General features: G+C 39.5%; 2 protein-coding genes across 2 annotated transcripts in view; both read left to right on the forward strand.

The window, feature by feature from the left end:
- Nucleotides 1-16,144, forward strand: part of LOC118232142 (basement membrane-specific heparan sulfate proteoglycan core protein-like) — a 1,449,502-nt gene that overhangs the window by 1,215,035 nt on the left and 218,323 nt on the right. The gene's annotated exons all lie outside the window — the stretch shown is intronic.
- Nucleotides 1,171-16,144, forward strand: part of LOC118232149 (B-cell receptor CD22-like) — a 35,092-nt gene continuing 20,118 nt past the window's right edge. The window contains exons 1-7 of the mRNA XM_035426805.1: nt 1,171-1,568; nt 2,509-2,850; nt 2,939-3,178; nt 3,529-3,792; nt 4,729-4,992; nt 5,885-6,148; nt 7,041-7,310. Of these exons, the coding sequence (XP_035282696.1) occupies nt 1,505-1,568; nt 2,509-2,850; nt 2,939-3,178; nt 3,529-3,792; nt 4,729-4,992; nt 5,885-6,148; nt 7,041-7,310 (1,708 nt within the window). The 5' untranslated portion in view covers nt 1,171-1,504. The remainder of the gene's footprint in view (nt 1,569-2,508; nt 2,851-2,938; nt 3,179-3,528; nt 3,793-4,728; nt 4,993-5,884; nt 6,149-7,040; nt 7,311-16,144) is intronic.

Raw genomic sequence — 16,144 nt, forward strand, 5'->3', positions numbered from 1 at the left:
CTAAGCTACAGCAGCGTTTTGTTGATGTTCCAGCTTCATGTCAAAATTCGATGCATGAAACATAAACACGACTGAGTTATGTATGGTAGCAATGGTAAAGCATGCTGTTTGTGGCAGTAAAATTTACCTAGGAGGGATCGATGGATTCAATACATTTAATATTAATATCTGTAGATGGGGCAATTATTAAAATAGATGAGTCTTGTATGTACATTTCAGATCAAATTCCTGGAAGATCTTTTACTAAACTGAATTAAATTATCTGGTTTAGGTAATGGATTTTGTATAGGGCTCCTGAATGTATGAGTGTTTACCTGTGCCTGATGCCTATCACACCTTTTACAGTCACTTTTATATTAACCGCTACTGTACATGCATTGGAATAGGGGTGGCATGGTGGTGCAGTGGGTAGCACTGTCGCTTCACAGCAAGAAGGCACAGGGTTCGAATCTCGGCTTGGGGCCTTTCTGTCTGGAGTTTGCATGTACCTCCGGGTACTCTGGTTGCCTCCCACGGTCCAAAAACATGCAAATAGGCCAATTGGAGACTCTAAATTGCCCATAGGTATGAATGTGTGAGTGAATGGTGTGTGTTCCCTGCGATAGATTGGAAGCCTGTCCAGAGTGTATTCCTACCTCTCGCCCAATGCATGCTTGGATAGGCTCCAGCACCAGCTCCAGCTTAGGATAAGCGGGTATAGATAATGGATGGATTGATGGATGTATTGGAATAGGCAAAGCCTCAGATCTTAGCAACAGTTTGTGTTGTAATCCGGAATCATTTTTGTAAACACAGTAGTTATGTTTATTTTATAAGCGTAATATGCAAAAATGAACAAAATTATTGACATCTGAATTTCAATAATACAGTGGGGGCAAAGAAATGAGAATTACCCAGTCTTTTTGAAAAGGCACTACTGGTCCAGTGCAGACACAAAGCAAACGACTCTGTATATTTTATTCAAAAGTTTGTATCTGATACAATCTAAAACGAGTATCACCTTCAGGAAGTGAGTCACATCTGTAACACATTCTACTTTTATATTTAGTGTGAAGCATTTTATTTGCGATCATATTCAGCCACACTGCTCTGTCTGTAAGGCTGTTTTATACTAATGGCTCATTAGCAAACCACTGAGGCCAAATCAGAACTCTCTCCTGGTAAGTGCATTATCATATTATTTCATTTAGTCAAAACTACGTCACAATATTTTGTGGTGCAAGAAGATTAAACTGGAATCAAATATAAAATAAAATGCATTTTCTGACTAGAAACGATTGATGCTTCTTCCATGCAAATATCATTCATCAAGTAAAAGGCTGTTTGAGTCTCTGCTTTCTGGAATCTTTTTGAGATCTTCATAAAACCCAAAGCATTTTTAGGCATTAGCAGCACATTAATTCACTGTGTGTGCTTGTGTAGTAATTGTTATTCTGGTATTCCTGCAAGTTAATAGAAAACTCTGACAGTCTTTGTTTGTGCTGTTCATTTTCATCTGATTCAGATGATTCTATCTGATGCAGCCATGCTCTTCAATACCTTGTTGGTAATCGTCCTCTCCGTGTCAGGTAAATTGTTTGTGTGTTTTGTTCCAAATGTTGTTCTGATATTTCAGTCTACATATATAGTATTTATCGGCATGTGATCCTATTTATTAGTCTCCCATCATTTACTCAATCAGAAGCAACAAAAGTGAATGCATTAAATTGCAGAATATATGTAATTTATATAAAATAATGTTCTACAATACATTCGTTTTGAGTAGTGTAACATCGCTCATCTGAAGAGACGATGAAGTTCCTCTTCACACTCAGCTTTAAAACTGAGACAGAGGCATGATATAAATATCTGTGGCTGTACTAAATGATCGGAGGTGTTTATTGTGCATGTTGCATTCTTAGAATGACGACGCAAGTATTCCGGTGCCACGTTTTAATGAAAGCAGTTTGTTTTCACAGCAAGCAAAACATAACAGTTTTCGGCCGAAGGTATATGCAGACAATTGCTCTTAACTTACTTGATTTGCTACTACATTCTAGCAGAGCTAGCTACTAAGCAAGACTTCCTGTACCTCTGAAACTCACACTGATCAGGGCTACTGCCATCTACTGACATCAGTTAGTATTGAAATACAAGTACAATTATTGATGTTCCATAGTTTTGGAGAAGTTAGGTGCAATTGTTTTAAAGTTTTGTTAATTGAATCCCTTATCTGTCATGTTGCCAACACATCTGTGTTTTAAAGGATTTCTGAGCAGTGTGTTTGTGTGTGTGCGTGCGTGAATTTGTGTATGTGTGTGTGTGTTTGTGTGTGTGTGTGTATGTTTGTGTGCGTGCATTTGCGTATGTGTGCGCATGTGTGTTTGTATGTATGTGTATATATACATGTGTTCGTGTGTATGTGTGCGCATGTGTGTGTGTGCGCGCTCGTGTGTGTGTGTGTATGTGAGTGTATGTGTGTCTGTGTGTGTGTGTGTGTGTGTGCTTGTGTGTGTTTGTATTTTTCAGGTGTGCTGAGCCAGAGGGAATGGAGCGTGACTTACACCCCTGAGAGAATCTGTGCCTTAAAGGGGTCTTCAGAAGACATGCGCTGCACTTACTCATATCCCCCATGTCACACAGTGCAGAAAACATTCTGGTTTAATCACTGGAACAAGCCACAGGAGCCTGAGGACCTGTCCCAGGACCCAGAGTACTCTGACCGTGTGGAGTACCTGGGGGATAAGTACAGTGACTGCACTTTTAGAATAAACCAGCTGAGAAAAACTGATTCCAAAACATACCGATTCAGGGTCCTGATCGCCTGTGATGAATATACTGGAGAACCTGGTGTCGCTTTGGAAGTCACTGGTAATTATTTTATGCTATAAACTCAGAGGATTCTCTACCCTCAAGTATGACTAGAAGCTTTATTACAGGTTTAATTTGATATTTGCAGATTTACAGGTGATGGTGAATCCTGACACAGTGACAGAGGGACAGAGTGTGACACTGACCTGTAGCACCACCTGCACTCTGACTGGCAGCCCAGCCTTCATCTGGTACAGGGACGGATCTCCTCTGTCCTTCACTGGTCGGAGACACCAGTTCACAGCCAGCAGTGAAGACCGAAGCCGCTACTCCTGTGCTGTGAAAGGCTATGAGCTTCATTCCCCTGCAGTGGCTCTTAATGTGAGATGTGAGTACCAGAGGCCAAACTTCTTCAAATCTCACAGTTCTGAAAGTTTTCAACTATAATTTTCAGCTAAATTGTACAGATTATACTATGCTGCATGTAAATGTTCTGTCATTATAGCATTGCATGAAACTTCAATACCTGAAAACATGCCATAATGCAATGACGAGAAAACACTACATACAGTATGCCTGAGTCAGGTTTAAATTTCACATGAAACAACAAACCATTGTTCCCTCCTTCAGATTCTCCCAAGAGCATCTCAGTATCAGTATATCAGTATATGTATATATATGTCACCCCTCAGTGTGACATCTATATAAAATGGCAATACCTGTTATTTTCTCTTTCAGATCGTCCGAAGAGCATCTCAGTATCAGTGCCCCCCTCTGGTGAAATAGTGGAGGGCAGTTCAGTGACTCTGACCTGCAGCAGTGATGGCAACCCACCAGTGCAGAGATACACCTGGTATAAGAATAATAGAGCTGAACTCTCATGGAGAGGATCCAGTTACACGATTAAAAGCATCACACAGCAGGATGCAGGAGAATACTACTGTGAGGCAGGGAATGTGATTGGGACAGAACGATCTCCTCCTAAACATCTTGATGTGCAGTGTGAGTATTTCAGTGCATCTCAGCTTCAGACACACAGAGCAGAGAGTCAGTATCTCCTGAGTGTCTTGGGGTAACTTCAAAGAAGTAAGACAGTAAGTAAAGCAGTCACACTGGCCAGTGGAGGAGAAATCGGTTATAATTACATTATCATACAGTGATGAGTCTGATCATATTGACATGTCTTAGGTAAAGCGTGTAGTCATTTTGAGTATGTACAAGGCAAAAAAGGTACCACATGCAGCGGTTCAACTTTTAAAAATGAAGTTATCATTATTAATGAAGATGCTAAATAGACATATCTAAATACTTTTGTCACTTTTGAAAACTTGATTCTGCTGTGTCATTTTCCAACTACCATAAAAAGCTTCAGTATATCCAGTTCATTTTGTAACAAAGCATGATATACTGGGATATTTACTGTACCAGGTTATGCAGTCCTTTTTCCCACAAACCTCACAATCCGTCGTTGTTAGAGGCATCAAGGCTTTATTGTGCTCTCGATACCAAAAACACGGAAACAAAAACAAAACAAAACAAAACAAAACACACACGATAAGGACGGGGATTAGATGGCATGCCGCTCCCGCGTGCGTCTCTCATTCCAGCACCCCGGTCTCACTGCAGGCAGAGCATATAAACCATTACCAATCAATTGTAATTGCAAACAGGCGTGGTTGTTAGCCAGCTGTACTGCTCCAACTTCGCCTGCAGATGGCGACCTAACCACACCACTCCTCCACATCACATTGTGAGATTTCAGTTGCATTATAATCATTACTTTGAAATAAATGTCTCTACTAGTGTTTTGAGATGCAACAGAGTGAGTGAGAAATTATATGGAATTGAGCACATTTTTCTAATGACCTTAGATGCTCCCAAGAATACCTCTGTGTGACTTTTATTTAAAACTGCAATACCTGTTATTTTCTCTTTCAGATCGTCCGAAGAGAGTCGCAGTATCAGTGAGCTCCTCTGGTAAAATAGTGGATGGCAGTTCAGTGACTCTGACCTGCAGCAGCAATGCCAACCCACCAGTGCAGAAATACACCTGGTATAAGAATAATAGAGCTGAACTCTCATGGAGAGGATCCAGTTACACCATTAAAAGCATCACACTGCAGGATGCAGGAGAATACTACTGTGCGGCACGGAATGTGATTGGGACAGAACGATCTCCTCCTAAACATCTTGATGTGCAGTGTGAGTATATCAGTGCATCTCAGCTTCAGACACACAGAGCAGAGTGTCAGTATCTCCTGAGTGTCTTTGGGTAACTTCACAGCAGTAAGACACTGAGTAAAGCAGTCACACTAACCAGTGGAGGAGAAATCAGTTATAATTACATTATCGTACAGTGATGTGTCTGATCATATTGACATGTCTTAGGTAAAGCGTGTAGTCATTTTGAGTATGCACATGGCAAAAAAGGTACCACATGCAGCGGTTCAACTTTTAAAAATGAAGTTATCATTATTAATGAAGATGCTAAATAGACATATCTAAATACTTCTGTCACTTTTGAAAACTTGATTCTGCTGTGTCATTTTCCAACTACCATAAAAAGCTACAGTATATCCAGTTCATTTTGTAACAAAGCATGATATACTGGGATATTTACTGTACCAGGTTCTGCAGTCCTTTTCCCCACAAACCACACAATCCGTCGTTGTTAGAGGACGGAAACAAAAACAAAACAAAACAAAACACGCACGATAAGGACGGGGATTAGATGGCATGCCGCTCCCGCGTGCGTCTCTCATTCCAGCACCCCGGCCTCACTGCAGGCAGAGCATATAAACCATCACCAATCAATTGTTACTGCAAACAGGCGTGGTTGTTAGCCAGCTATACTGCTCCCACTCCGCCTGTAGATGGCGCCCTAAACCACACCATCCCTCCACATCACATTGTGAGATTTCATCTGATATAAACATAACTAAATAAATGTCTCTGCTAGTGTTTTGAGACGCAACACAGTGAGTGAGAAATTATATGGAATTGAGCACATTTTTCTAATGACCTTAGATGCTCCCAAGAATACCTCAGTGTGACTTTTATTTAAAACTGCAATACCTGTTATTTTCTCTTTCAGATCGTCCGAAGAGAGTCGCAGTATCAGTGAGCTCCTCTGGTAAAATAGTGGATGGCAGTTCAGTGACTCTGACCTGCAGCAGCAATGCCAACCCACCAGTGCAGAAATACACCTGGTATAAGAATAATAGAGCTGAACTCTCATGGAGAGGATCCAGTTACACCATTAAAAGCATCACACTGCAGGATGCAGGAGAATACTACTGTGCGGCACGGAATGTGATTGGGACAGAACGATCTCCTCCTAAACATCTTGATGTGCAGTGTGAGTATATCAGTGCATCTCAGCTTCAGACACACAGAGCAGAGTGTCAGTATCTCCTGAGTGTCTTTGGGTAACTTCACAGCAGTAAGACACTGAGTAAAGCAGTCACACTAACCAGTGGAGGAGAAATCAGTTATAATTACATTATCGTACAGTGATGTGTCTGATCATATTGACATGTCTTAGGTAAAGCGTGTAGTCATTTTGAGTATGCACATGGCAAAAAAGGTACCACATGCAGCGGTTCAACTTTTAAAAATGAAGTTATCATTATTAATGAAGATGCTAAATAGACATATCTAAATACTTCTGTCACTTTTGAAAACTTGATTCTGCTGTGTCATTTTCCAACTACCATAAAAAGCTACAGTATATCCAGTTCATTTTGTAACAAAGCATGATATACTGGGATATTTACTGTACCAGGTTCTGCAGTCCTTTTCCCCACAAACCACACAATCCGTCGTTGTTAGAGGACGGAAACAAAAACAAAACAAAACAAAACACGCACGATAAGGACGGGGATTAGATGGCATGCCGCTCCCGCGTGCGTCTCTCATTCCAGCACCCCGGCCTCACTGCAGGCAGAGCATATAAACCATCACCAATCAATTGTTACTGCAAACAGGCGTGGTTGTTAGCCAGCTATACTGCTCCCACTCCGCCTGTAGATGGCGCCCTAAACCACACCATCCCTCCACATCACATTGTGAGATTTCATCTGTTATAAACATAACTAAATAAATGTCTCTGCTAGTGTTTTGAGACGCAACACAGTGAGTGAGAAATTATATGAAATTGAGCACATTTTTCTAATGATTTTAGATGCTCCCAAGAACACCTCAGTGTGACTTTTATTTAAAACTGCATTACCTGTTATTTTCTCTTTCAGATCGTCCGAAGAGAGTCTCAGTATCAGTGAGCCCCTCTGGTGAAATAGTGGAGGGCAGTTCAGTGACTCTGACCTGCAGCAGTGATGCCAACCCACCAGTGCAGAGATACACCTGGTTTAAGAATAATGGAGCTGTATCCTCATTGAGAGGATCAGACCGGAGTTATACCATTAAAAGCATCACACAGCAGGATGCAGTAGAATACTACTGTGCGGCAGGGAATGGGATTGGGACAAAAACATCTCCTCCTAAACGTCTTGATGTGCAGTGTGAGTATATCAGTGCATCTCAGCTTCAGACACACAGAGCAGAGAGTCAGTATCTCCTGAGTGTCTTTGGGTAACTTCACAGCAGTAAGACACTGAGTAAAGCAGTCACACTGGCCAGTGGAGGAGAAATCAGATATAATTACATTATCATACAGTGATAGTCTGATCATACTGACATGTCTTAGGAAAAACGTATAGTAATTTTGAGTTTGCAATGGGCAAAAAAGGTACCACATGCAGCTGTTCAACTTTTTAAAAAAATGAAGTTATCATTATTAATGAAGATTCTAAAAGACATATCTAAATACTGCTGTCACTTTTGAAAACTTGATTCTGTTGTGTCATTTTCCAACTACCATACAAAGCTACAGTATATCCAGCTCATTTTGTAACAAAGCATGATATACTGGGATATTTACTGTAACAGGTTCTGCAGTCCTTTTCCCCACAAACCACACAATCAGTCGTTGTTAGAGGCACCAAGGCTTTATTGTGCGCTCGATACCAAAAACACGGAAACAAAAACAAAACAAAACACACACGATAAGGACGGGGATTAGATGGCATGCCGCTCCCGCGTGCGTCTCTCATTCCAGCACCCCGGTCTCACTGCAGGCAGAGCATATAAACCATTACCAATCAATTGTAACTGCAAACAGGCGTGGTTGTAGGCCAGCTATACTGCTCCCATTCTGCCTGCAGATGGCACCCTAACCACACCACCCCTCCACATCACATTGTGATTTCAGCTCCATTATAAACATTACTTTGAAATAAATGTCTCTACTAGTGTGTTGAGATGCAACACAGTGAGTGAGAATATTATGGAATTTAGCACATTTTTCTAATGATTTTAGATGTTCCCAAGAATACCTCTGTGTGACTTTTATTTAAAACTGCAAGACCTCTTATTTTCTCTTTCAGATCCTCCGAAGAGCGTCTCAGTATCAGTGAGCCCCTCTGGTGAAATAGTGGAGGGCAGTTCAGTGACTCTGACCTGCAGCAGTGATGCCAACCCACCAGTGCAGAGATACACCTGGGTTAAGAAGAATGACACTGGAGTCCGGCAGGCAGGATCTGGACAGAGTTTGATCTTTTCTAACTTTAGATCCTGGAACAGAGGAGAATACTACTGTGAGGCACAGAACAGACTTGGAGCTCAGAATGCTTCTGCTCTACTGGTCACAGTGCAAGGTAGGACCAGAACATATTTGATACAACATTTTATCTGACGCTGATTATGATCCAGAGGCTACAAAGCAATGCTGATCATAACATTGGTGCCACAATCCGAACCGGATCATGGTAGATAATGATGATGAGCAGTGTAACTAAAAGTATCATGATGCCAGCATTGAATTCTGTAAAATTCAAATGTACAGACATTTCTAGTAAAGGTAGGCATATAAGGGGTGTGTTTAAACATTTATAAACTTTCTTATTAAGGACCTTGGTGAGGCATGTTGTGAAATGAGCACTGCTATATCATAACTGACAGGGCTACATCTCTCTGACTTTGCTTAGGAGGGCAGTCACTGATCGTGGCTGCAGCTGTGGGAGTCGCTGAAATTTTGGCTCTTGTGTTTCTGTGTGTGTGCCTGAGGTACGTGGTTGTAAATGAGTCGGTTTGTAGACACTCCAGTGTGAATTACTGCATGTCTGATTTAGACTCATAGTTTAAAACGAGTGCACATTTTAGTGCTTATACAACTGCATTATTAGACATCTTGTTTTATTGAGATGTCAATTTTATAAACTCTGACTGATGTGTTTTAGTGTCCCAATTAGTTTATCAAACCTGTATGATGGGGTAACAGAATCCCCTTAAAGCTTGTTCTTAATATGAATCATGTGGACAGTTACAGACCATAACAAAGTCTTGTCAAGCGCATCAATTTGCCCATGAGCTCCAGTGTTGGTTTGAATAAAGCAGAACTACATTTACTGGGCAGGAAGAAACCTCTTATAACTCAGGCTCATTTCCTGTAACCAAATGACATCTGAACAATAAAAAATATACATATACATGGGTCACTATTGCCTCAGCAATACACATCATTCAAAGAAAAGCAAAATGCTGTTTATACAAGAGGGGGCTGTTTAAAGATTTGTCTGAAGGTAGATTTACTTTTTATTTTCCTTTCTTCTCTGAATAATCAGGAGGAGAAAATCAACAAATGAGACAGAAGGGGACAGGCAGGTGAGATAATGAAATCAGTCTACATATGTGCATACATGTATTTATCTACGAATGTAACATAATTTTGATAATGCATAATGCATTCTTTAAGCAAAAACGGAAATGTGGTTAACACTGTCTATAATGCCTGTCTATAATGCATTATATACTTATAATACATTAAAATCTGCTCATAATACAGTATAATTAGAGTTATGAAGATTTATTAATACTCACAATGCTTTATAACAGTAATCGTGAGACATGATTTATTTATTTATATAGCACCTGTGTATTGCTAATGAGGATCCTAAATAAATAAATAAACCTTTCTTACAAATTAGTAGAAAGCATAGCAGTGTGTGCCATGTGACCTTGAAGGTTTATTAGATTATGTACAGATTTACAGTATGAGGTTATGATCTTCTATGTGTGTTGACATGCTTAATGGAAATATTTCAGGAGTTAATTATGTGTATTCCCCTGTTAAGGACAGTTTCATTTTCTCAAAAGGGGTTGCAGTATGTGACAGTAACGTTACACAGTACAATACTGCTTATGCGCATGTAATTATCTGTGCATTACATAGAGAGCCAGGGAGAGTGACTTGTACTGTATGTGTTGCATTCACCTGTTTCCAATGAATAAATACACACAGATTATTGTTGTGATGGTGGTTTATTGCTATTGGTTATTGCAAATATATGCTTTGGAATGAAAGAAGTACTTCAGAATGCAATCTTTCCAAAATTTTATGAAAACCCACTGTAAAACAGGTCATGATAGAGACAAGAAATCTTATTAAGTTTGTCTATATGTTTTTAAGTATGTCTGGTTCAGTCGATATTGAACTGCTGATGGCATGTATTTGAAAATAATACATTGATTCATTAGCTGATTTTTTTTATATCAGGTTAAATGCATGTTTTGTCATTAATGGGGGCGAGTAGCTCACTCCAGCTCTGAGGAGCTCACTGAAATGAACAGGTACTTTCTGTGGAACTTTCCCATCCTTCTCCTGCCTCTTTTCTTTACCCTGCAGGGGAATGAAAGCCCCATTTATGGCAACGTCTCAGGGATGGCAATGAGTCACACTGGAACACAGGGTACGGACAGAGACGACAGTGAAGTTCCCCTCTACTCCTCTGTTCAGCCCACTAACACCCGCAACCAGGAGCAGGTTCTGTTAATAGACCAGAGAGTCTCACTGGATAGACCGGAGTGTCTCACTGGATAGACCGGAGCGTCTCACTGGATAGACCAGAGTTTCTCACTGGATAATAGACCAGAGTGTCTCACTGGGGAGAGCTGAGATTGGTGTGCTGTGATTTATGTTGGAAACAAAAACACAAAGAAGTATTTAGATTCTAACCATAGTAGATGTGTGGCATTTACATCAGCGTGTACAATATTAGAAATGAATGGTAGCCAAAAAATGTGCATCCATAACACTTGGTCATGTAAGCATGTACAAAACAAACCCTGCAAACAAAAATACAAATGAGCATTTCTTCCAGTACTTCTCAGTACATCTGTAACAGTTTATATATTTATGTGTTTATAGGACTGGGTGTTGCCTTGATGCACACTAATTCTATATTTTGGTTATTTGTTTGTTGCAGTCCCAAAGCCCAGTTTAAGTATTTTAAAATGTTGTAATCTCTCGCTGCTGCTTTGTTAAGAACTTCTCTGCCTGATCAAAAAGAAGAACATGGTAACACGAGGACTGGATGTTCCGCTGATCTAGATTCATCATTTGGTTTGTTCTGCTTGTCAACTTTCTTCTCTTTTCATCTCCCTGCCTTGTGACCTCAGCCTATGACATCACAGTGATGTAATGTTTTCCAAAATTCCAGATAACTGTTCTGTGGCTAAAGCTTCTGCTTGTGCTTCATGTTGCAAGGTGTGTCTAAATGTGATAAAGGCTCAGGCAGGATTGACTGAAATGAGAATGAGTATGTCTGTGACTTTAATAGAGTCTAAATGCTCTGTTTTCTCCATGCAGGTCACCAGCCCCATCCGTACAGCACGGTTCGAAAACTGGACAAGTGAAAATAAACCAGGAAGATATCTTGCTTCATAAACTGAGGACCAATGCTGGTTATTCAGTGTAAATTTGGACATTTCTTTTAATGTGTGAGCATTTTCTGTGTTTTTCCTTGAACTTTAAACAGCAAATTGTCTGCAAAGTAATCCTCAAGTGGTATGAACCAAACATGTCCTTCACTGGACTATACATTTAAGAGTATTAATTAAAACACCAGTGAACATAAACTCTCCTCATGAACTCAGGTCACATGACTGTGCCTTTGTCACATGACCGGGATGACTGTGGTTATTGGAGTCTGCAAAGACATACTCAGAATGGATCATTCCTTTGGCAATTTTTCAAAATTTACATGCATAACAGCTCATTCAGCATTTTGTACACAACGTATTATCAAGATGTTGGTGACGGAAAGCCATTATCATTGCTGAATGTATTCGTTGGCCAAATATACTGGAGAATTGAGCTTCATATATAATTCAGTTATTTAAATTTGTTTATTAATACTTGTATAACATTTACATCACTATGACATTCTTGTGCACATTTTGTGATTATATTGTGCTTACTACTGAACTGATCCCATCTAGAGTATAAATTCACATAAGGTGAATGTGTTATTCACATTCTTAGTGTTTTTTTGTATTGCTAAATGTTAAAAAAAGCATACATTGAGTTTTTTTAAAGAATCATTCAATGAAACAAACAAAATAAACCTATGCTTGAATAATTTTGTAAGTAAACCGTGTACTGTAGGTGTTCCCCCCTGGGTTCTGCTGATGGAATAGAACATGTGCAGGAAAAGCACTAAACAGGTACTTTAAAAAAAACATCCCACAGGGCCTGCTGGATTTACAAATGATAAAAGGCTGATATATATATATATATATATATATATATATATATATATATATATATATATATATATATAGCAGACACAGGATGGGTAAGGAACCCAGTGGAAAAATTTAGCAAATGATGTCATCAGTACTGTCATTTATGTTTTAGTACGGAGTGAGACCTGCACCACATTGAGTTAAATGAAATAAATAGAAAATATATCTTTTATAAACTGTTAAAAAAAAAGAAAAAAAAAAAAAAAAAAACTATAACACCCAGATTCAATTAGGTTAAACATTCTGTTTGAGGCAGTGAAATGAACCTCAGGAGGAGAAATGAATGCAGTGCACCTTTTCTTCCTGTAGATGGCACTATTACAGTACATGAGTCCTGTCTGAGCATTTCAGATCGATTTACCCCAAGATCTTTTGCGAAGCTGAATTAAGTAATCTGGTTTAGCTAATGGTTTTTTGTATGGGGCTCCTGAACCTAAGAGTGTTTACCTGTGCCTGATGGCTATCACACCTTTTGCAGACTCATATTAAGCTCTTCTGCTTTTACAGACTGTTTATACTGTACATGTATTGGAATAGGACAAGCCTCAGACCTTAGCAACAATGTACGTATTAGCAGATAGCTTCCTGCTTGTAGCTTTAGTTCACATTGCCAATGCAGTCACAGATGTTTTAATTCAGTCATGCACATGCAGCTGGATGCATATTTTTATTTGTTATTGTTTTACAAAGTCTCAGATAAAGACAAAGTTCATTTGGGAACAGACAGAGATGCTGAAATTAAAAAAAAAAAAAAAAACAGAAACAATGTCTGTATTAATTGCACATCAGTGAATGGAATAAAGCTCTCAAGTGAATTCATACATGTGCTTATGTGAGATGTGAGATTGAACTGCTGTACCCATTTAAATGGTTTGTGGACTGGGAAGGCCTCTGTTAGTGTAGAGAGAGGGTGGTGCAAAGTGGCGGGGGGGGGGGGGGGGGGGGCGCATTTCCAAGGAATAAACAAGGCAAAGGAGGAATCCCTGTGCTGGCTGGCTGTTTCCGAGTATTTGCTCACGCTACAGAAACACGGCAACGACGAAGCACTCACCCACGGCCTTACGCCATGTTGTTTACATGCGTGTGCATGCGTGTGCATGCGTGTGCATTGAAGTGTGCACGTCAGCATGTCTGTCTTATAGAGCGTGTGGATTCAGGAATATTTACAAATGCAAAGTTTGACTTCATTATTGCATATGTCAAAATGTATCAGGAATTATGCCTGTAAGCAGAATTGTTATGTTTATTTTATAATATCCAAAATAAACATAAATGCAATTGATTGGGATTAAGAACAGCTGTTGTCATTGATATTCATATTGGTATCTGAATCTCAATAAGAGAGTGGAGTTACCCAACCTTTTAAAAATGTACAGTTAGTCCTGACCAGACGCAAAGCTAATGACTGCGGTTGTTCTGCCATTTTTATCAGTTAACTTTTAAAATGTGCAAGACTTGAAAAAGGGGAAGTGAGTCAGATCTGCACCAGCCAGTCAATCACATTCTACTTTTATATTTAGCGTGAAGAACTTTCTTCACGGTCATATTCAGCACACTGCTCTATCAGTAAGGCTGTTTTATACTAATGGCTCATTAGTAAACCACTGAGGCCAGATCAGAACTCTCTCCCGGTAAATGTATTATCATATTACTTAATTTAGTCTATATTGTGTTACAGCATTTTGTAGTGAATGAAGATTAAACTGGAATCAAATACAAAAATAAAATGTATAAATGATCGCTATTTCTTCCATACAAATAACATTCATCAAGTCACAGCCTGTTTGAGTATCTGCTGTCTGGACTGTGTGAGCTCTTCATTAAAGCCTGAGCATTTAGGGACATTAGCAGCACATTAACTCACTGTGTGAGCTTGTGTAGTATTTGTTAGTCTGGCATTTATGCTAATAAATCGAATACTCTGACAATCTTTGTTTCTGCCATTCATTTTTACAGTGTAAATAATAATCAAGACCTGTATATGTGTATTCTGATGAGTATTTTCAATCTGATGCAGCCATGCTCTTCAAATCCTTGTTGGCAATCGACCTCTCTGTGCCAGGTAAATTGTTTGGGATTTTTCCAAAATGTAGTTCTGATGTTTCAGTCTACATATACAGTATTTATCAGCATGTGTTTCTGTTTATTAGTCTCCCTTTGTAATGGCTTTCTGTTTTGCAAATTCAATGTAAGCCATGAAAGACGCCTTTGGGACAGCTCTACGTGCTTCACCTCACAAAACACCTTTTTTGCCTTGTACTCACGTTTGCTATGGTCTTGATAGTTGATTTCGGAATTTCCGCAAAGCAGGTTGTTTGTTTGTATGTATGAGTGTGCATGCGGTGTGTAGTGCAATGGCCTTCAATGAACACTCAAACAAAAGGCTACGATGCATGCATCAAAATAAAGAAACGTGTCAAAGGCAAATAATGTTGTTCCTCAAATCGAAAATAGCCTAAATCAAAAGTAAAACACAATCAAATTATTTAGGCCAGTATTTCTTTCAATGCATTAAATTCAAAGACAGTGTGTAGGTAGAGCAATGCGAAGCCTTGTATAGCCGTAGAACACTGTATGTCCGCAACGTCTTCTCCGTTCAAATGCACACCTGCTCTAATTATTGGCAACGCAGCCCAACATCATTATTCAGGTAGCCACTAGGGGGCACCATTTACATATTTACAATAACTCATTAGAGATTTGGCTCCAATTAACTCTCTCCATTAACTCAATCAGAAGTAAAAGTGAATACATTTAAATTGCTTTAGAAAGGAGAAAGGAGTGTATATCATTTCCATAAAATAATGTTCTACAGTACATTAGCTTAGAGTAGTGCAACGTTTCTCATCTGAAGAGAGAGGGGGAAAAAGAGTGAACTTATAAGAAGTTCCTCTTCACACTCAGCTTTAAGACTGAGACAGAGGCATGATATAAATATCTGTGGTTTTACTAAATGATCAGAGCTGTCTCAGAACCAGAATATTCTGGTGCCACATATTTTAATGAAAGCAGTTTGTTTTCACTGCAAGCAAAACATAACAGTTTTCAGCTACAGTATACCTCAGATACTCGCTCTTGATTGGCTTAATGCTACTGTGCAGCAAAGCTTGCTACTAAGCAAGACTTTCTGTGCTCATGAATCTCACAATTATTGGTGGTTACTGTTATCTACCGATGTCAGGTCTACCGATGTCAACACCTCTATCGTTTTGAAGAAGGGTGATTGTTCCTGTTTCATTATTTGTTACAGATCGCTTGCATATTTGATCATATTGTGGTAATCAGAGCAGAGGTGGAAAATCTAGGTTCAGAAAGTAAAAGTTGTCCCCAGGATTCTGTTCCAATCACCTGGATTTGCTCATCAGCACAATTCTTCAGCCAGGAGGAAGAACTGATTAGTGAAATCAGCTGGATGAGTTCATGGGCAGAAGAAACATGGCAGGGCTTTACTTTATCACCCCTGGAGTCATAGTATCTGAGTCATAGTATCACTCACTACACTGTATGGCCTGGACCACAGCAGCCATCATCCAGATTAGAAAGTATGACTCACTTGCCCAGAACCTCCAAGCACAACTCTACGGTTCATAAACCATCTCAGAGAATCGGTCTGATCTAGGATCAGTTTTGCCTTTAGGCCATTATGGATAAAGCTTGGATATCAAGAGAGGAAACATGATCTGAGATCAGCTCTCTTACTCTGAGATACTCT

Source organism: Anguilla anguilla, chromosome 1, assembly GCF_013347855.1.
Source record: "Anguilla anguilla isolate fAngAng1 chromosome 1, fAngAng1.pri, whole genome shotgun sequence".
In the NCBI taxonomy this organism is placed as follows: Eukaryota; Metazoa; Chordata; class Actinopteri; order Anguilliformes; family Anguillidae; genus Anguilla; species Anguilla anguilla.